Source organism: Mugil cephalus, chromosome 5 (assembly GCF_022458985.1).
Source record: "Mugil cephalus isolate CIBA_MC_2020 chromosome 5, CIBA_Mcephalus_1.1, whole genome shotgun sequence".
Classification (NCBI taxonomy): domain Eukaryota; kingdom Metazoa; phylum Chordata; class Actinopteri; order Mugiliformes; family Mugilidae; genus Mugil; species Mugil cephalus.
Window position 1 is genome coordinate 14,446,869 of NC_061774.1, and position 23,019 is coordinate 14,469,887.

Genomic DNA, 23,019 nt, shown 5'->3' on the forward strand with positions numbered 1-23,019 from the left:
AAAGCAGATGACTGTTTTCTTGGAAATAATGTTTTTCTCCCTTTCAACCATGCAAAATACCACCTCAGTCCATCCTGCACTGTGCCTCTCCAGCTGTTGAGGTCATCGTGACTGGTGCATGAGGAGTGCATTAGCACCACAAGGACAAACGTTACAAAGTAGCCAAGTGTGGCCGGCTTCGCCGTCCCAGGATCACAGCTGAAGTGTTGCTAAAGAGCGCTAAAAAAACTGTATTTAGGATGTTGCAGGGTTATTATAGAACATCTAGGACAAAGGTCTTCAACGGAGGGTCTGTGAGGTACAAACCTTGATTAGACATCTTTATATGTATATATATATATATATATATATATATATCCCCCTACAATTTTCCATCACAAATTTTCCATCAGCTCTCCACTCATTCAGCGATACAGGAGCTGCCTCAACAGCGCACTGTTTCACACCGTTTGGACCTGTCAATCTAAGCCTCGTGTTCACAGTATGACCTGCCCATATCGCTGCTGAGCCACTCACGAGGCAGCATGTTACACTGACTCTGTCAGGTTCACTGCAATTGGCCGAGAGTCTATTCAGTCCCCAGGTAAAATCCCAGAGGCACGATGAAATATTAGCAGAAGAGGCCACCACTAGTCAGGTACTGTTGCACATGTTCGAAATACGGAAATTAATATTTGAACCTGTGTATTATTTGAATAGCTTAATACTAAATGCAACATAATAATAATAATAATGTAGATTTCTAAATAGCACTAGGCAGAGTTTAATATAGAACACATACAGTAGGTAGATGGGTTCCTACTGAATCTCTCCATCAGTTTGGGGTCCTTGGCCTGAAAAATGTTGAAGACTCCTGATCTAGGGTCGTGTACAGATTTAAAAACTGAAACCATGAAGCCATTCCAACAGTTTATTTAATGGATGTTTGGGGGAAAATACAAAAATACATTAAGGCAAATTAAGTATAACTCGAAGTTGAGCATTTTAAATGAGAAACTGCAGGTAAAGCTGACGTCACTAATGCGTCTGTTTTCTTTCAGATCTTCATGTTAGCCTAGCTAAATTAGAACAAAAATGTCAGCAGCCAATAAACACTGTTAAACCTAATGAACACAAGGGATTTAAATCATCAACTGTGGCCCATTAACTCACAGGCCACAGACTCTGTTTTTCAGGGAGAAGAGGCTTCGCAGGCCGCACAAGGTGCATCTTTTTAACCTGACGTTTGAAGGCTGAAGTCATTATGTTGAATGAATAAATTGACACCATGATCAGTGTTACGGACGCTGTACGTACAGGAAACCTTACTGAGTAGTGAAGTGGAACGAGTTGTTCAAGTTGTGAATTAGTAGCCTTTTCATAATCCTTCTCGTAGCTGTGCGTGGGGTTACGGCTAAATTAAAGTTCTAATCCTGGAGCTGAGTTGTTCAAATAACAATACGTATTCTATGCAACAAGATAGTCATGTTTTATCTCAAAATCTGTCTCTTTCAAAAAAAAAATTGGTTGTTTAGGCTTAGTGTACACATTTACCACCTCATCCTCGTTGGAGACAAACTCAACCCTGAGAGGGAAGAAGTGACTCACTGGTAAGTTTAAAAACTTGCTCCCGTGAAGAGCCTTGATGCTTTGTTCCCTTATTGGCCATCTGCCTATGTGTACAGTGATTTGATTACCTGGGAGCTTCATTAGTGCAGAGAGACAGGGGAGGCCGTGCTGGTAGCTCCCCTATCCTCCCTGCTTGAGTATAGAGTTACCTTTTGCACGGAAGAAGCCGCGCTGATTAGCCATATGCCTGTAAGGCTGCAGGAGCGGTAGCCTCACCCTGCGCCATCGCGGTCGCCTCTGGGGAGCTGAGAACTGGGGAATTTGGATGTGTGGAGATATGCTGTGTGCAGGATAGGGCTCCTTTCCCCCAGTGCATCTTTGCATTAAGATCTTGTCTCATTCGGTTTCCAACAACACTATAATTTTGCGGACGTTAATATTGGAAGCCTTGGTAAAGGTTTTCCAGGAAATAAGGAAGCTGGTTGTCAGTTAGCAGATAGGCCGACGCGTCTTTATACTCAGACACATGCTGCATTGACATGTGCTTGGAAACTAAGGATGCTCTTTAAGAGTTTCTTTAAAGCATCTGTTTTTCTCTCTCTGCTGCGTCCGTGGCCGCGTGATGGACACTCCCGTCCCGTTCGCATCGTCTAACGCGATCTTTACGTAAACACGCCTCAGCTCTGTCAACCACAGCCTCGGAGAGCGAGCTGATTATAGGTTTTATTGCGTTTCATCTCTTGTAGCGCCGCTCCCCGCACTTCGCAAGGATGATGAATGGTTTGTTTAATTGTTTCTAATTGATATCTGCTCTGAAGGACTTTGTTATGAAGCACAGCCAATTTAGTAACACCGATACACTGTAGTGCCTTATTAATTCTCTCCCGTCTGGCTGCGGCACCGCGCAACTGAAAAGAGCTCCGTCTGTGTGTTTGCAGGCTGACTAGGCAGTAATATTTCCCGGCGTAAGAGCGTGTTTGCTTTTAAAATCCCCAACAGTTTTATTTTCGCTCACTATTCGACGCGCCGTAGCCTTAATTGTTCAAAACCTTCGCCGCGTAATTTCTGCTGATTTACTACTCTGTTCAGGTAGCCGGGTTAGAGACGGTGCGTAACTTACAGCCTGGCAAACGTGTTTATTATTATCTTTCACGATGAGGTGATATTAGATGATAAATCCTCGTTCGGCTGCCCCACGGCGGGGCATGTGGGCTTGGCTCCGTTGGCGAGCTGCTTGGAGAGAACATTTGCATACATATTGTCTCACACCTTTAGATAGACTTACTGTTCCCTCACCCACTCTTACTCCGCATCCAGCCTCGTTGCAAACGCCCTTCCAAAGGTGCATCTAATGAAGAGAGGAGGAAAACTAAGCAAAACGAGACAGAGGGAGGGTGAGAAGATGAGAGGAAACTGGTGGAAACAGGGGGGGGTCGCTGTCACTTCCGACACCTGTAACCTGTTGGGTCGTCTGGTTTTTACGGGGGGCGTTCTCACAGGTGAGCTGTTGTTATTACTGGTTTACGGCGGTTGTTTCCACCTGCTTTGCCTCAGGGCGTTCTCTGACTGCCCTGTCAAATCACGCAGGTATCAACATGACGCTTCCTCATTTCTGAAAATTAAAACCCACACACTACCAGTGCTTTTCACTGAATTGAAATTGAGCGTGTCCAAACTTTTGACTGGTAGTAAAGTGGTTAAAAATAGACAGGAAATAGTGACTAAAGGGACACGATCCAGTGCGACTCGCCACTTTAACGACTCAACGTTTATTTCTTAAGCATAAAATAATCGAGGCGTCACCCAAGTGTCACCTGAGAGCCTGAGTTCGTAGCGCGTTAATAGTCTGTTTGGTAGCCTGTTTTAGAAAACCTTTGCGCAGCAGCTGACTTCACACGCTGCCGAAGGTGCCAAATGTTGCTAATTAACAGAATTTAAAAAAAAAAAAAAAAACTGTACGACTGGCTAATGAAGGATTTAAACATACATATTTGTTCAAAGCAGGAACCCTGCAAAAAAAAAAAGGAAAAGGAAACTCAAACTATAACATATAACATATCCAGGCTTAAGACACTACTTATGATTGTGAGCTGAACTTTCATTCTCTAGATCACAAACACTGATTAATAATGTGAACAGTTAAACTCTCAGTCGCCGCTGCTTCCTTTTCCTTTTCTACCTATTATTTTTCCCTCTTCTTTATTTTTGTCCCCCTTCGCTTCTACCATTTTCTCTCTTCTTTTATCTTCCTTCTCCCGCACAGCCTCCTCCTCCTCCTCCTCCTCCTCCTCGGCTCCCTCCATCCCTACAGTGCTCAGGTTGACAGATGTTTGGCTGGCTGGCCTGTCATAGTAACTGTGGTGCTGTGTGTCTCAAGGGGCCGGTGTTGGCTGTTCTTTGAGTACTTCACAGCCAGGACAGGACAAGACAGGACATTGCCTCGGGCTATGCGTGAGGGAAAGGAGGGTAGGAGCAGGGAGGACAGGAACACGGAGTGGAAAGTTTTATTTTTGGTAGGTTCCACAATGCGTTTTATGTAAGATCTGAATACGTACTGTTCCGTCCCTGCAGAGAGACGGTGAACATGTACCCGATCTGATTACCAATCAGTGATTAGTCTGCTTATATGCTACACACACTATACACGTGGAATTTGAAAGTACTTATTCTACCAATAGACGCTTATTAAACAACTCTGCAGGTCGTCTCCACTCTAAGGAGTATATTTTCTTTTCCACCTCACTGTTTTAGTTGTCTGGCCTAAAGCCTTTCACTCACTTTCCCCGGCCCCAGCTTTCAGCCACAGCAAACAACAGAAAATAATAATAATAAAAATAAAAAAAAATAAAAATTGTACAATATCTGCTCAGTTCCAAACTGTGGAAGAAAAGTTTGTAGCAGAGCATGGTTTTAGTTTAGTTTTTTTTTTTTTCATTTCATTCATTGATTAAAACACTTCAGTATGAACACAAAAGTTCTCAAATCTGAATGAAAAGGAGCAGAGAGAAGAATAATGTCTCATGATCTAAACCTTTTACCCCAAGAATCAATTTACAGAGAACTTCAACTTCAAAAAAACAACGCAATAAACAGCACGTTTCCATTTTAGTTCTCGAGACACAATCCCATCGTACAAACAAAAACAATAAATGTTTGTAGACCTTTCGTGACTGCACAATGGGTACAACAATCAAACGAACATGTTTCATGAATTTTGATTTAGATTCTTTGTTTGTTTGTTTGTTCAGATTGATCCACAATCTGATTCCTTCCACAGAAACATAACGTTCCATAAGTTTAGTCCTGAATCTTACCTTTTTTTTAAAAAAAAATCTGTTCCTTTAAAGTTATTTCTCTTTTTTCAAATCTTTTCTGAATGTTGATTGGTAACATTTTTTATGAGCTTTGAACATGATTTGCAAAATACTCTAATCTGCTAATTCTTGAAATATCAACAATTTTAACGGACAGAATAATGGATTTGTTGGATCTCTGTATTGTTTTCTACTGATTATTCTTATGACTCTAAGAATCCTTATGTAACGTAGCAACTGTATTTTATGTTTTCACCTTTGTATAATTTATATGTGATTTCCAACTCAAATCCTCATTCAGCATGACACCCGAAAATTTAGTTTCCCATACTCTATTAATTTCAATACCATCCATATATGTATTGAAATTAATGGAGTGTATGTATATATATATATACATACATACATTCATACATACATACATACAATCAATCCATCAGTGCCTTTATCTCGGTTACTAAATCTCATGAAGTTAGATTTTTCAAGATTCATCGATAATTTATTTACATCAAACCTCGATTCAAGTACTTCAACAACTAAACACTAACCCTGGTGTGTTTCTGCTTAAGTTCTATATGAGCCACGTTTTCCTAACAAATTTGCCATGTTACCTTTTTAACGTGATGCTGTGTCAGCGTTGTGTTTGCAGCTCGGTGAAGTACACACTAGTGACAAAGACAAATCAATCAGTCTAATTACTTAAATATCAACAAAAAAATGGCCATCTCAAACCCTTTCAAACTGCATAAAAGCAAACACACAAACCAAATTCTCCCCACGCTGCATTTCCTGCAAGATGAACTAATTAACTTTTCATCACTTTTACATATTGATGCGTGAGAGGATACACGGTGTGATAGACGGTTGACAGGCAGAGAGGGGTTTCAGGGCTGAGGAGAAAGAGGCGGCAAGGGGCCCACAAACCATTCAAACCAGCAGGAGGCTGTCTCCGTTCAGATTTATTGCTGCTCTGTGAGGTGGGCCTTGGACCTCGCTGTCAGCCTCTGTCACTCCCGATGCACAAATCTATAGCTGCGCAAGTTTTGCATACCGGCTGATGAGAGATGTAGATGAACGTCGCTCCTTGACTTCAAATGCTGTCACCTACCGTACACGTTGGGGTTCATTTGGTTTGTGTCTCTGCTGCTCTGTCATGGCTGGAGATGTTTTTCATTTTTTGATTTCATAAGAGACCTTTCTAAATGTCCTGAGGCTGATGCGGACAGACACGGAGAAGGAGAGGCAGACAGGTGCTCAGACAGGTCAGTTTCAGACTGGATAAGACCTGAAGTAAGCCTCATATCAGCCTGGCTTTACTGTCTTATTGAACACTGGGGCTCCACCGTTTACATCGAGCTCTGTGGATCCAACCGCAGAGAGAAGACAAAGAGTTAGGGGACATGATTGATCTCCGCTGGCAATATTTCCTCCGTGGACGGCTGTGATTGGATTACCGCGGTTTGAGACGTGTTTGCTATGTTTACATTCGCCGTTCCCCTTCGCTGTAATTATTGACGTCCCTGCAGAAATATCAGTTTAGGCTCATATGCAACAACATGTGCAATCTGACAGGTTCGGAACTCCATAGTGCTCATTTCATTTGTTGCTTTTGCTTTATGAACGTGTAGGTAACTGCATACATTATAGAGTTTACTGAGGAATGCCTCAGCTCGACTAATGAAACTGTGGCATAGCGGGACACGGGGGGGAGTGTGTGCACCACTGCACCTCCCCGGCAGCCAGCAGCCCCGTGTGCTTCTGACTGACAGACAGTTATGTAAGAGGGAAGAGCTAAAGGTTGCCTTGTCTCCCGAACCGCCAGAAATCCACACAGACACACCGAGCAGCAGGGAAGATAGGTGGCCCTCTCACCTGCTGATTATAAAAGCCGTTTCGTGCAATAATAAAAAATGGTCCTCTGCTCCTCTTCAGAGCCGCACAGGTAGATCTAACGCAGCAGTCGAAATGTTACTAATATTTGGACAAATTTCAGCCAAAGCTCGACCACTCGAAACATCTAATCAGCAATATCGAAATTCCCTTTTGAAAATAAACAGCCCTAACCTGAAGCAGTTATTAATAAATAGGCCAAGTTCAGCGCTTGATGTATGAATAATTATTACGGTCTTCGGGGAGCTGTCCATGTAAAATTAGATTGCTGATTGCCAACCTAAATAATTAACAGCAGGGTGATTATGGGGACCGTAGTTCAGTATGTGTTCCACAGTCGTATGACTGCTCAGAAATAATGAGCATTCAGTACAGGGACATTGTGCGGGACAGAAATGCATGTTGCTTCCTGCCCAGATGCTATAGCTGCAGCGTTAACGCTCCACTGTCCGAGCCACTCATCACCTTGACAACCCATAAAGCTGTCACTGGGGAGACACAGTGTTCATGACCTGAGCTATGTGACCAAGACGTGTCTGTAAGCAAATTAGTTCGTGTGGATTTCTGGGCCTCCCCGTGGAGACACAGCCTTGAACTCAGGTAACGACTAATGAGTTCACCATCTCCCATCCTGCCACTCATAAATAAGCACTGTATTTGAAAAATAGCCTAAATGAACACAAAGGTTCCAACCGTCCCTCGGGGGCAAGCTGTGTGCGTAGGTAGACAGCCTCAAAGCCACCGTGCAACCAGTTTTCATCTTGTTAATGTGATTGTCGCATTTTCATAAAGGCGACTTTTTTGGCTTCAACAACTGAAACAAGGCAGCAGTCTTCTGAAAAAAAAAATCAGCTGATGCTAATAATGCATGACTGTCTTTTAGCAGCCCTAAACACTCGTGCTTATAAACGTACTTGCAAATTCACCCCAGCCTTATTTTCTAAAACCTCACTGTGTTTGCTGTAGTGACGTGAGACCTTAAACTGTAGGAATAGATTTATAAGTACAAGGTTATGGTTTAAGAACGACGCTTCACCGGTGATGACATATGGAACCTCTTTAAATGTAAGGATAACAGTTTTTTCTCCCGAGACGAATTCAGTGTTTCGTTTGTTTGTACACAAAAAAAGAGACAGAAATAGTAGTGAAACAAATGAAAAAGAAAAAAAAATAGGCACAGAGAAGTAAGTTCAAACTGTAGCTCCTTTTTCGCTTCGCTTCTTATTGTCGGAGTATCTGCTTCAAAAAGTTAAAAACAGAAATTGTCAGATGCAGCCCCTCCAACTGTCTGAGTTGAGTTTTGCTTCATCGATCACTTGTCACAAGGTTCTGAGTCTCACATACTTGGCTGTAATAGAGGTTTATGAAACATCCATAAAACATGAAGTATAATCACCAGGCAGCACGAAGACGCAGATATCTATAGGCTAGGGATAATCTTTCTGTTTGTAGTTTGAGCAGTGTTGACTATAAATGTTCAGGTACAGGTAAAAGTTTTAGTTTTAGGCATTCCCACTTAATTACAAGTCCATCCTCACATCTCAAGGTGTTAGTCTCACTGTAAACAATGGCCCGACAGGGAACAGGAAGCCCTGCATATCTGATATCCAGATATTAGATGTGAGATATTAGCGGGCTACATCAGAAACCCCAGTTGACTTTTTCCAGTTTGTTATATTTGAGTTCCGTGAAACGTACAGTACATGTAGTATAACTTAAATAACAGACCGCGTTGAACACACGCGGGGTGTCGTATCCGTACCGACGCCGGTATTCCTGACACAGGCCAGAGTGACCATCATAGGTCACACCGAGTCATGTTGAATGCGGACTTGTCACGCCTGTCTGCCAAGCACTCACCTTTAACCAAAGACCTCTGCTCTAGTAAAATGTGTCCTGACCTGAATTATCGCCACCATTCTCGCTCCCTCTTGTTGTGGCTTGTATTCTCCCCTTACTCTCTTGACCCCCACTCCCTCTTTCTCCTCCTCCTCCTCCTCCACCACCACCACCACCGGCTGCACCACCACCTCGTATTCAGCGGGCAAACCAGACATTCTTGACATTTTGCAAAGGTTGAAAGACAAAGAACCTTTGTCTCCTAATAAGGCCAGACTCTCTACTCCACCTGAATGAAAACGCCGGGAGAGCACGGGCAGCGTGTGGGAGGAGGTGTACATGTAGGGCAAAGTGTTTGCGTGTGATCATCAGGAGTAGGGGGCTGCGGTGTGTGTGTGTGGATACAGATAGGAGTGTGAAAAAGTAAATGAGGTTTGATGATGGGTGGATAGAAAAGAAGGAGGAAAGGAAAGCTGCAGGTAAGGTGTAAAGAGATGGAGGCTGCGGGAGGAGGTGAAGATGATATATAATCATAAGTTGCATGCAGATAAAAAGTAATCAGTGTCACATATAGTCTACTTTAGGTTAATTGTGTAGGGGTGAAAAAAAATATCGACAAAGCAATATATTGCGATACCTTTTCTTCCGGTACAATATCGATTTTGAAAGAAAAAGAAAAAATCAATGTTCAGGTCGATCGTGGTTGAGTGACTTCCGCACCTCCACTCCACAAGGTGTCGCTGTAGCAGGGGTGGGCGATACTGGGAAATTTGGGATACCAAGTACATACAGCGCTAGTATTGCCGATACCGATACATTTTCGTGAAATGTTTTGATCGTCAAATAACTTCGTATTTTTCCCTTTAATTAGTTGACTATGATTATGATAAACTACAGGGCAAATATTTAGGCAAATAAACCTGTTTTCTTAACTAATTACAATATGAAACAATCTAACAGTTAAGAATTTAAATAGGTCTCCTTTTACTACACAAAATTGTTTTAGAAAAAAGTCATTATTGCAAAATAAGAAAAAGGAACAATGCAGCAAAAATATAAATATAACAACATAAACAACACAACAACAATGGAAAATAATGTCAGTAACAGTAGTCAGTTGAGGAAAATAAGCAAACAAAAGCAACATTGTAATAATAAATATAAAAACTGCTCAGAGAGGGAAACGTTGGCTCATTCATTTTCCACCAAAGAAGTGGATCTGCATCCAGTGTAATTGTCTTCTCCTCCAAGTACAGACAGATTACACACTTGAAGACAAGCTGCATGAACTAATTTACTGGAAGTATAGAAGAGAAACTGTAACAAAAGTGTCAACCTCATCACGCTAATATTGATTCGATACCGATACTGGCCTTGGTATCGATACTATCATTATTTAGATCGACCTGTCCAGCTCTACACTGCAGTGCTGAGCCAGGCAAGTGGACAGACAAGCCGCAGAGGCGAGCGTGGCGGTAGCGGCAAAGCTTGAAACGCAATCAAAATTCAAAACTGACATTTGGAGGTAGGGACTAATAAGCTGGACAAAGAGTACGCAGTTTGCAAACTGTGCATCGCTCCGGTTAGATATTCAGGCAACACGACCAACTTGCGAACTCATCTAATGAGACACCATGAGATATTAGCGCAGTAGCAGCGCAACTTACCCGTTGATCCGAAGCAAAGGAGTACTTCAGCAATATGTATGCATAAGCATTTTATTTTCACATCTCTTCAGCAGAGCGTTCAAACATTTAAGTGGCAAGAAACTTGATCCACTTTCTGTACAAGTGCAATAAACTGGGATTGGAATTTGATTGAATTTGTATCAATATGTTTTTTAGACTCAGTTTGTCCAGTGAATTATCACTGTCATCTGATGTACATACATTCAGCTTGTATTTTAAGCTGCATTTAAAGAATTCTCATATAATGTATCGCATCGTGACTCAAGTATCGCGATACGTATCGTATCGTGACTCAAGTATCGCAGTACCTTTCGTATCATGAACTCCCTGCCAAGTTAACAGATTTAGTTAAGTCATCAGAAACACAGCAGCACCCTGGCGCTTCACCCGCAGATACACAGACAGATTCAGATGCTCTTCAGGAAAGTGATATTCTCCATCACTGCAGGAGCTTGAAGCGGAACTCACAACACCCAAGGTCCTTCTGGTCTCCTCTCGTCTCTCTCTCATCCATCACACCCCTCAGCTCTACCTCTCACCTCCCTCACCACCTCCCTCAATCTCTCCACAGTTTTCTCTGAAAAAGTTGTTCTGAAAAACAGCTGAAGCCAGAGAAAATATAGTGTTCCACCAAGGGTAAGCAAGGGCAGAGGTGCAATAAAGCCGTTTCAGAAGTTAGACCTGGTTAAGCAGCTTTTAACAAATTCTTGTTTGCTACTATGTTTGTGTCTCTTTGAATTAATTTGAGTTAAAAGTAAGAACACGGTGTTGTTGTTCCTGCGTTTTATGTCTTAACATTACATAAGCAAGAGGTAAAAATACCCGGACCTGTCTTTAGAAGCAGATGGTGAGGTTATGACATCAGGCTCGTTAAAGGCAGCTATAACAAGGAAGAGCCAGGGGTTGTTGTGAAGTACACCGCCTTAAACCCACTTTCCTCTGCTAACAAGGAGCAGAAATGTTTACCATCTTGTACTATGAAACAGAACATAAGTATGCGCCGAAATAATGTTAAACTTCCTCTACATTACTCTCTTTCTTTTCCCCACCTTCTGTTTGTCTGTTTCTGTGCTGATATTCTGTCACTCACTAGAATGTGGGCAGGGATAATAGTCAGACTTTCAGATTAATTCTGCTAGCAACTCCAGAGCCAATGTGAACCACGTGGTAGTTGTTTTACCCATGAGCCCGTTGTCTTGGAAACGTTGCATAAGAGGGAGTGGGAAAGCAGGAAGCCCCTTGCTGATTAGGAGACAAGGTGGCAGATCTGTCTTTTTCTCCCCTTGTCTTCCCCGTATCTTCCTCCGGCATCTTTACTTTTTCCTCCGCTTAACGCTTGTTATAACTGCATGCGTCAAAACAGTGGCGCCACAACTGTTCCCTAACGCCGCGGGTTCAGCGAGCTCGACGTGCAGCACCTCCAAAATAAAGTGCACTCAAACACGGTGTATCTATTATAGTTAACCGCCCGTACATCCTGGCTTCAGCTAAATGAAAGCTCCTGTTGGAACAGTGATTTATAGCCCAATTGGAAATGTTTGTTCATGGACCACGCACGCACGCACACACACACACATCACTCTTTCAGATGTGTTGTGTGTTATCTTTATCTATCTTGTGGTAGGCCTTGGTTCTAGCCAGGGAGGGTATTGCTCTGTTGAATCCACTGAGACCACATGTTCAAGACTGCATGACTCGGCCTTCCATGGCTTCCATACGAGCAAGGCCATGCTCTGCCTACAGATACTAGGAGAATGAGAGGGAGGGAGGGTGGGTGGGGCGGAGGGGGGGGGATGCTGAGGGAATGTAGCATGTGAGGGAAGGATGGCCTTGGCTCTGGAGACAAGACAATTTATCTTCCGTATCCTCACCGACTCCAGCTCATTTAAAATGAAGAAAGAAGCACGATCATAACTTGGAGACAAGAATTTATCCAAAGAATGTCAAAACAACGTAACGGCACGTAGCCTGACGTACGTGTGTAAAGTAATTAGTGATCTGAACAAATCAGGGCTGCTGTTGGTTGCATACTTTTGGATGGATTAACCTCAAATTGAGTTCCCTTTTTAATCCGCTTTTTTTTTCTTTCCTAGAATGTAGCAAGCCAAGAAAAGAGCAGGGTGGGCAGCCCCTGTGTGAGAGAGCTGTCTTAATCCATGTGTTTAGCAAGCACCATCTGTTCCTTTTATTCAGACGGGAGTAGAAATATTTGGTTGATTAGGAGGGGGATCTGCGAAGGATAGCCGCACCGTTACCACTGGTTACAAGGGACACACATGCTCCGTTCTGTCAACTGGTGTCTTGGAAAGCAAACAGGAGCCACAGCTATGCGAAGCGCTCAAACAAGTACACATGTGTATGTTGATGTGACGCTTGATGTAACGGTGGAAGTCGAGACAGTGTGACACAACAGTGGGAAGCGTGCACACAGCAGCCGAGCAGATTTGGAAGAATGCGACTGCAAACGACACGTGTCAGTTATCACAGTGTAACATGCAAAACGTGTTAGCATTAGTCGACGGATAAACGCTGACATCTGTGACAACGTTTGAGAATCTAGCATGTGTGACATCGTTCTCGAGACCACTACAGACTTCGCCCATTTAAGCCCCGTAAGACATTGTACAAAGCGTATCACTCGTTGCCCATTTCTCTGTAGCTGACACTTGGTTGCTAGTTCGAGGCTCTGGTTGCCGAGGAACGCCTATATATTAACTTCACCAAATATTAACTAGTGAAACGAGTAGAACATGTATATATTGATGATGTCATCTACAGAAGTCTGTCTGTTACATTCTAGAATCCAGAGTCTGTGACAACATTCTAGAATCTCTGTTCAACTGACAGTGCTGTTATTTTTATTTTTTTAGTATTTTCTGTCTCCTTTTTTGTGTTGGTGTCATACCCCAATTAACTTTGTCAGCTGCTTCCAATGGTCATTAATTGGTTAATGTTGTCGGAACAGTAATATAGAGTTAGCATTGCATGCTTAATTTCATCCACAGTCGCCAAACAACGAACATACAAAAAAAGGACCAGCACATGGGTTTGGTTGCGTAGGATCCAGTGTTTAAGTTGAACTTTAAAAGAAAGTTGGACATTCTTTCATCTTGACGGGTAATTTGTTCCAGTTTAAGCTTCCCTGAACTGACAGTACATTCTGAGCAAAGGTTGATCGTCTAAGCTGCACCTCACAAACCCTCTGGCAGTAGCTCCTGTCCCAAGACAATCGAGGCTTGGTCGTTTCCTCAATCGCGTTACCTCAGAGATGGAGATTTTGGAATTCACTGATGACCTTGGACATAGCAGACAGACAAGCTCCACTGAGTTTCTCTGCGGCTTTTAGCAGTAACATGACCATTGAGGAGATTTCGTTTTCACCATTGTTTTATCACAGATGTTAAAATATGCTATCCTTGTAGAGAATAACATTAGCTTAGTGATATTTAATGTGATATGTTCACAAAAATTGATGGAAAAAGTTTTTTTTTTTCTTTTCAGAACATTTCGATATTGACAGAATGTGTGTTTTCTATCTCAAGGTGCAGATCTTGGCGGTCTGATGGACCTGGAGTCTCTGTATCGTGGCGTGGAGCAGAGCATCAACAACACGCGGGCAGGGCGGACGCGCAGACAGAGCATGGACAGAGCCTACAACATCGAGGTGCTGCTCGGCGTTGATGACTCCGTGGTGCAGTTTCACGGGAAGGAGCACGTCCAGAAGTACCTGCTGACTCTGATGAACATCGTAAGTGTCCAGACAGAAACACACACATGCTAAATGTAGGAATGCGTGACCGAATCAGGCATTTTGAAAGTAAATCGATTTCAAGTATGAGATGAACATGTCAAAACATGTTAATGCAAACTCGATACACAGGTTCCCAGATTCCTAAAAATATCCCTACTATATATTTGTAGATGTAGTTTAAAAATGGAATTGCCAAATGAGGAAACTTTTCCGTTTGAGCTGAATAGAAAGTAAATCGCAGACACACACACACACACACACACACATACATACATACATACACCATCTGAATGAAGATTCAATTCCCTCCCTACATGTTCTCATCCAGCAATCAGCCGCGGGTAATCCTTTTTTCTCTATCTGAATATGATGAGATTTCATTGTGTGTGTGTGTGTGTGTGTGTGTGTGTGTGTGTGTGTGTGTGTGTGTGTGTGTGTGTGTGTGTGTGTGTGTGTGTGTGTGTGTGTGTGTGTAAGGTGAGCCCTCTGCACTGAAGGGGCTCCTACATATCATTTCATCAGGTTTTGTGTCATGTCATCATTCATTGTGAGTGTGTGTGCATGAGAGAGGAAAAAGAAAGATGGAGGGGTGGGGGGGATGCAGAAACAGCAGGTAGTGCTGCTCCAGGCCACAACAACACTTAGCACTCACACTCCCAGCTGTTGTTACTAGTGTGTGTGCGCCCGCGCGCGCACGTGTGCCGCGTGTGTCGGTGTGATAATGAACACAGTGCAGACTTTAATCTTTGCAAATTAAACCTGGGGTGAGAGTGCTGTTTGCATGCATTCGCATGTGCCCGCGCGCGCCTGTTTGTGTGCGGGCTCCTGTTTGCTTTTGCTCGTATTGAGACCCACTGCGCAAGGAACCAACCTCCGACTGTTAAGCAGGTGCGAGCGCAGAGCAACAAATCCTACCACACCTCTTTGTCTCAGTTCAGCGCTTGAGAGAGAACAAGAGCCGCTGCGCTCTCTGCCTCCCCTTTTAGATATTTGTCAGACAATATAGGAGAAGGGAATCGGCAGCCCCCCCCCCACCCCCACCCCGTCGCAGCCCCCTCCCCCCCTCTAATCTGTGGAGAAGACACGGAGAGACAGAGGGAGAAGGAGTATTTTAAACAGCGCATTCGGAATAAATTACTGACAGCCAGATAAACAGAAATAAATAAATAAATAAATAAATAAGGGCTGCCTCCCACGCGTGGCATCTGGGCGACTTTCTTCTTGAAAGTTTGCTTTGCTCACTTCAGGATGGGTGCGCTCTGTCTGACTCTCTCTCTCTCTCTCTCTCGCTCTTTATTTAATTTCTTTCTCTGTCTGTCTTTCTCTGACTCTCCCCGGCTCTCAGCACCTCGGCTGCTTGCATTGTTACTCCTCCCTGTCAAGGATAGTTTATGAGAACATCTCCTCAATGAAGTTATAAAAGTATAATGTGAGTCACGGCAGGCTTGTGTGAAGATTCACTGAAAGAAACGTTTAGGATGAGGAGAAGGATTTTGGAAGATGGTGTCCACTGAAGGTATTCATAGCAGGAGTGGAGCCGAACCAATGCGGTGTTCAGAAAGGCACAAATAGTTTTTTATAAACACTTATTGCGAACTAATAGTTTTCAAATTATTTCTACTCAAGAACAAGACAAACATCCCATCAGAAAGCTGCCTTTCATCATGTGCGTGCCGCAGGGAATATTTGTGCGTCTGCTCCGTAACAGAGGAGCCTCTGACTGGACGAAACATCACTAAACTGCATCACTAGTTTGGTCGAATAGATTTTATTTTTTTTTAAGTTAACCAGGTTGCAGAGGCATCATATAACTTTTGAAAAGCGGAGTTTGACCAGGTTCTCTCATCTTAGCATTCGTCTTAGTTGGCATTCGTTAGCTCGGTAATTCAGACTGTTGTGTCTATTAGTAATGGTAAATGGTACTTTAGAGGTATTCCTCTACCCTCCCCTCATCACCTACCTGAATCAGAGTCTCTTTTCTTGTCCCACCCCTTCCCTTCCCGGAGAGAGAGGTAGCTGAGACACCTGACCAGACACAAGTGTGTATTTTGTTGAATAGCAGTAAAAAGGGCTAAGCTAACCTCTGAGTGGTTGAAAGTCACATGGTTGTGCAGTGGCAGCGTGGAGGGGGGAGACTCCAGGACGCTGGATCTCACTGTTGAGCCTTCTTGAGGTGTCGTTGGCCTAACTTAACAAAACATCTGTGAAGGGAAGTGCCCACTTGAAAACCCCAATGATGTGCCACACACTTCTTGTTGTGTCTTCTTGTTGGTTGTTAGCTGGTAGCTGGTTGGTTTTCAGTTGGACTCTACTTCTAAATGTGTTTGAGGGATTTTAACATCTTATCCTGTGTATCATGAATATTATAATTGTGTTGGTGCCAAACCACATATTAATGGTAATAAAGTTATAGTCTTTATTGCCTTTCACCTGGAGTAAAACATCAGCATCCTGATATGTTTGCACGTGCTAATTTAATTGTTTTCAAGCTGTACAGCTCTGCTCTTCAGGTCGACTTCTCCGTGTTCATATTTAAACCTTCAATTGTTTTTTTTTTTCATGTTTTAAAAAAGGGTCTTTTGTCTGTTGAACAGCCAACTTCAAGTAATGTCTTGTGTTGTGTGCTGTAGGTTTTACTATAAAGACTACGCAATGTTTGTTTTCTCCTCTGATCTCCTGGTGTGTGTTTGTACTGACTTTCTCTATCTTCCATCCTCTGCTTCTTTACTTTTTTTCATCTCTGCCCTTCTGTCAAGAGTCAAGGTGGGCTGTGTGCAGGCATGCGTGAAATGTCCTTGTACAACTATCGTTATGAGGACAAATTTGAGCTTTAGACCGTCAGAGGGAGGATGTTTTGGGAAAGTAAGGATATTTTTACCAGCCCTTACTTTCTAAGGACTGAGTCTAAGGCTGGGTCACAGTTACGGTTGGGGTTAGAGTTTGACCTGAGTCAGTTTCTATGAATAAATGTAAGTCAGTTTTTAACCCTTTAAAACCTAACGACCGCTGGTGATCCATTAAAGCTCACAGTTTATGAATTACCTTAACTCACAATCGTTTGCGCTATTGACAAAGTGTGGCTGAACATTGGGAAGTTGTGCTTTTGTCTGGAAGACCTGTGTGACATCTCAAAGGTATAACTAACTTCGTTTTTACCAACAAATTCCTCCAAACAACTCTCTCTTCCTGGTTCTCCCCCTGGTCTTGTTTTGCTCCCCAACCCGCAGCCCACAGCAGTGGTGCGTCATCATTACCGTAATCACCCAGTGTTCAGCTACACTTTCAATTTTGTCCATCAGTGAGTTACGGTAATTCAAATACCGCAAGTTTTTATTTTATTTTTTTTATGCGCAGGCAGATGTTCAGGTCTTAAAGGGTTAACCACCAATGTGAAAGATGTGTGTGTGTGTGGAATGGACACTACTATTTATTGTCTGCAGGTTATGAAAACACTCCCACAGAAAATTACTACATTCTGTCTATAGAGTTCAACTGAGTATGTGTGAGTGAGTATGTCAAATTGATAATTCTCTGCTTCCCACTCCTTTCTCATGTGGTTTCCTTCCTTTTTTTTCAGTTGTATCAGTGAACTTGGAATAGATCTGACCGTGTGACCTTTTCCGAACCACCGATAGATACTACATTCAGAATTACTACCCACAAATAAGCACAATTCTTGCTGCATCATAACTGGAAATCAGCAGAGGCTAAATAGGAAATGTCAAAATAAAATGTGAATTGATCAAACTGGGACAGAGAATATTAAGCATAATTAATGGACCATACCTACATCAAAATAAATATCTAGTCAGATGGATCACGAGTCAACAGAAAATATGGTGGAGTCACCACTTCCTCAGTGAATTTAAGTACATTTAAAGAGAGGCTACATCACATGTAACAACTAACCAGCTCTCCCATTTAGTTCAGTGCCACCTGTGAATCAGTGGATCAGTGTGATGCTCATGGTTCATGACAACCACTACCGCTACTACTGTGGAGTTCAAAAACTCCACAGGGTTCCCCACAGATTATTTTCTGCACCGGTCAGGTTACAAAAACAGCCTTAGAAAGTTGTGTCAGTGAGCCAAAAGTGCGATCAGATCAGGAAGTAACTGTTATATCACGTAGTGTGCAGAAGTGTTTTCTGAAAAAAAAAACAAAAAAACAATGGAGGTGAGTAAAGTTTGACTGAAATGGTTTCTTGAAACAAGCATCTTGTTGTGAGGGTAAATCATGTAAAATATGTTGTGTGCCGTGGTCATTATGCAGTAATTTTCATGTGGAGACCATCATGGTGATGGACTTTGTTGCCCGTGGTGATCTGTCTGTCTACCTGTCTCTCTCACCCATTAAGCGAGACCTTTCCAGAGGTGCCACAAAGTGTTAATCACACTCTCCATGGATATAAATAGTTGCTACAAAAGGGAGGTGCCCTTATAGGTGCCCGTACGTGCACATGTTTAATTTTATGAGGCACGTTGATGTACAGCTTTTTCTTTTGTCTGCACTTTTATGCCTCCTCTGTATCATAACCGTCATTTCCAGCTGTCTGGTAGTATCGTAGAGTGTTCAGTCTCATCTTTACCAAAGCTCCTGGAGGAGGTGAAAAGTCATTTTAATAAGTGGCAGGAAGAGCCTGGAAAGGAGGTGTAGTCCAGGTAATAATAGACACCTTGTTAGCTGGAAGTGTCACAGATACAGTGTGTACGGAGCACTGTCAGACCCCGAGCTCAAATTCTGGTTTTCAGGTTTTAAATATTCCCGTGTGTGTTGACAAAAAAGATATAGAAAAGCTGTCCAAAGCCTTACCTAATTTATATAGCACTCTGGCCAAATTTAATTCGATGACTCAGTTCTGTGTCATCAGCAGCTGAGAGTGTTTTTTAATGCACATTTTTCAAAATGTTCTTGACAAAATTTTATTGCCTAATAAATTATGTCTACTCTCTAAACACGTCGTCATATGAAAGCTCTGCGGAAACATATTGTTTAGGGTTGTGTACCATTCACATTTGAACTGGTCCCTGGTAATTCAACTCCTTTTTCTGTACTTCACTATTTGTAATGATAAAAATGTAATTTCAGTTTTTAAACTTAAGTCCAGACCTCTCAGTTCCAAGACTTAGCCTGTCCTTTTATTGTCATTATCGCTCAGCTAGCGTAGTATAGAATTTTTTCATGACTAATGTAAAAAAACAAAAAACAAAACCTCAATATATTTCCTGTAATAGTGGCCGTTATTGAATTAATAGTCAGGTCTTATAATGGCCGGGGGCGTGGTTTTGACACTGAAAAGTACCCCAGGTATCTCCAGCAACAACCTCTCAGTTATTGTCACAAAGCACAAAACGAGTTACATTAATTAACTGATGATTTAAATGATGATGAATTTGTCAATGAGTCTTTTAAGATGTTGCCAATGGAGAGTCCAAACTATTCTGGCTGCAGGTGTTCATGAAGATGTAGTGCAGGACTGTTACATTAGAATACAGTCATTTTCACTCATAGTTAGTGGTGTAGCACGGCATGAGGCCGTCAAGATTCAAGAAATTTGATTTGCCATTTGTGCTTATACACATAGAAACTCTTGTGCGGTTGTTCAGATTAAAAAAATAAAAGAATAAAAAACACAGGAAAGACACAATTCTATTAAAAAAAAATCAAAAAGACACATCTGTATACACATATAAAAAGTGCATAAAACCCAATGGAAAAATAGGGGAAGGTTAGACCATTTTGCATTGCACCAGCCCTGGAGACAATATAGTACAATACATTGTAAAGGAGGTAACATTAATAAAGTGTAGATCAAACATAGCCACGTTTCACTGCCCTGTTATAAACCGCTCTTGCTCATGGGTTTCAGTCAAAACTACACTCCCTTCTTCTCCCCTTTTAGAACATTTCTTTGCTTTGACTCCATTTTCATTCTGTTATTTATGTTTCCCAGTGCCACTGAAAGTTTATATAATTAAACAATTACTGATGCACAGCACTTCACATTGCCAGTGTCTTCACAATTAATTTTGTGTGATAAGTTAATGCATATAACAAAACACATATGCACATTTAATTGGGAAGATTTAGTCTGTGTTGGATATATCCAGCCTAGGCGCCGAGTACTGTCATCCGGTGTCGTCTCTCAGATCAGCGAACAGCCAGCAGCGCAAATGAGAGACGAACTGCATCTATACTGTGTGTGTGCGCGCATGTGTGTTTTTGCAAGGGTAAGCATATCTCGGCAAACATGTGGGCGTGTTTTGAATTATGAATTGCCGTGGCATATCTGTCTTCTAGTGTTCAGCATCTTTGTGTTACGTGTCCAACTGTACGCAAGTGTTAAAGTGCACGGAGACATAAAGTTGGGAAACTTAAAGGACATTACACTGTCTCTGCAGGTGTGTGTGTGTGTGTGTGTGTGTGTGTGTGTGTGTGTGTGTCTCTGCCTGTGTGTGTGTGTGTGTACCCGAGCAAATGTGTCGTCTCATTAGAGTGAAACTTGCGGTGCTGGGGGTCACCTGCAAGTCAACCGCCCCTAATTGGCCTAACGGTTGTCAAGGCAACGGGCTGGATCGGGCCAAGTGCAAACTGACCCACCCAAGAGTCCGTGTCCATCTTCAGACAAGCAAACACAGCTCACACCCAGAGTCATTGTTTGTCACTTCCTCGTGTTTGCCTCAGCCTGCCAAGATAACGAGGGAGTGAGACAGACGTTAGCGAACGAGGCCGAATTACCAGCAGGTAGCCAGACAGATAGGCAAGATGAAAACAGCAGACACACACACACACAGGCCCACTCTTTCTCACACACTCACAGTTGCAGGGTTAAACTGAGAAGACAACACAAGTCTGTGCTCTGAACTGAAGGTTGCTCAATGAGATATTTGCCCCGTCCTCCCCCGTCTCACATGCTAATGTCCTATGATGCTGCTGCCACTGGACAAATTGTTCAGTGTACGCACTTCTTATACAATACAGACTTTTCATTTTCAGTGACTAGCATCATACCACTTTCTTTGGATAAACACAAATTTATTAATACACAGGACCAGATGTTACAATCCCCTGTCGTGATCTAAGGCAAAACTCATTTAGAAGCCTAGTCCAACTGGAGAACCAAGCAGCAGACCGGCAGTCAGCTACTAACTAGCCTAGCCTAGCCTAGCCAGCAGCAGTAGGTAATAGAGGTGATGGGACATGCAACTACACTTCAACCAACCAACCAACCCTGTCAAAATCAGAAGAAAGATACTACCAGACACCAGCTACCTAGCCTAGTCCACAGCAGCAGGTGATGAGAGGTGATGGGACGTACAACTACAACTACTTGAACACAGCACATATTTTAACACGATGACCACATTCATGAGTGATGGGAGGCGTATTTCCTCATGTCAGGTCTGTTAGCTTTTGTTGACTGAAGAAAGCTCCAGTTCACTGAGAATTGATCCTTAGCACTTCTGCAGCTATCTCAGGACATTCATCCTCGTTCCTCATCCAGAATCTTACATCAAACATACTTTTCCGCCCACCGAAATCTGCAAGCTGAAGGAGTCGATCTTCATGGAGTCATGGATCCATTTTGCACACCTTGGCGTTATCTCCTTTATGGGCTAATGGTAAATTCTGTTGACTGCAAAGACGGATAACGTCACATCAACTAAAGACACATCAGATATGCTCCTGTACACTCGCCATGACAGTCTGAAGATGAATGAAGATGCTTTATCTGCCATGAGAAGACGGTCGTCATTCTGCCTTGAACTGACAAATCGATTCGTTGAGCGAACAGAAAATCTCAAGTAAAGGTTTTGCTACACACTCCACAGTTCTGCCAGTGGGGCGTTATTCTCTGAAAGGAATTGCTGCAGCGGCTCGTAAACCCCAGGCGCAGAGATCCGCTTTGTGGAGAGAAAAACTGCACCACTGACGTACTGTGACAAGTTCAGTGTAATTACAGTAAAAATGTAATATTATTATTAAGGAAGGCTTGGAGAACCCTGACGTCTCTGGTCGGTCTTTGACCCATTAATGACCGACTATATATTAATATATAAAGTTGTAATTTATCAACAAAAAGAAATACATAAATGAAAAAAAAAATGCATTTTCTGCAAACCGTGCACCTCACATATTTTAAGTAGGTGGACTTTACTCACTCTGATAAGAACTGATTATTCTCTAAAAAGCCAAATGTTTCTATATCAGTTTAATCTTCTAGAAACATAGTGCCTCAGTTTAATGCCTGTCCTGTATATGTCCAAATTTTACATAGAGAGAAGATGTTAAATGTACAAAAAGAGGGTGTGTTTTTGGGTTTTCAAGTGAACTTTATGCAGATATCGTAAAGGACACTCAATTGTTTGTTTTGCTCTTGGGTGTTTTGTCAGAAGCATCACTTGGGAAGTGTTAGTTTTAACTTGTGCAAAAGGTTTACAGGTTTAAAATCAGTGTCCCCCTCCTCTTCTTCTCCTCGAGTAATGCTCCAATCAGTTCACCGCTTAGGGTCAAAAATTCAGCGCTTAATTACAGCCTGTATTATGTTGAACTTTCCAACCAATGTGAAACTTTTTGATGGAAAACCCCTGGAATTCTTTTTTTTTTTTTTTTTTTGACTACATTAGGAAGTTAGCTTCAGTTGCTGCTGCTGACACATGTTCCTGATTACACAAGCGGCCACGTAATGTCAAATATCAACATGACTTTATTCTGAGGTTTCTGAACGTGTTGTAAAGCGGTTTCTGCTTTACAGCAGACATGTTTGCGTGTTGACGCAATGAAATACGTTTATTCCAGACAGACTGTGGTTGACGAATTACGACCCTGACTTGACTGGATGTGGATTTTTCCTAATAAGACGCTGGAATTGTCTAATTTGCATCACGTATGGAAAGGGGAATTAGCTTACTCCTTCATTTTTTAAAACTCTACACAGCAGCTCCGTGATGTGTTGGTTTTTCTGAGAATGCATCGTTTCCACTCCTTT

At 42.4% G+C, this 23,019-nt stretch overlaps 1 protein-coding gene across 2 annotated transcripts in view; it reads left to right on the forward strand.

Annotated features, from left to right (window-relative positions):
- The window catches only part of LOC125008074 (A disintegrin and metalloproteinase with thrombospondin motifs 2-like), a 110,516-nt gene that overhangs the window by 67,090 nt on the left and 20,407 nt on the right, over positions 1-23,019 (forward strand). For both annotated transcript variants that reach the window (XM_047585113.1, XM_047585114.1), the window contains exon 4: positions 13,822-14,027. In XM_047585113.1, coding sequence (XP_047441069.1) covers positions 13,822-14,027 — 206 coding nt within the window. The remainder of the gene's footprint in view (positions 1-13,821; positions 14,028-23,019) is intronic.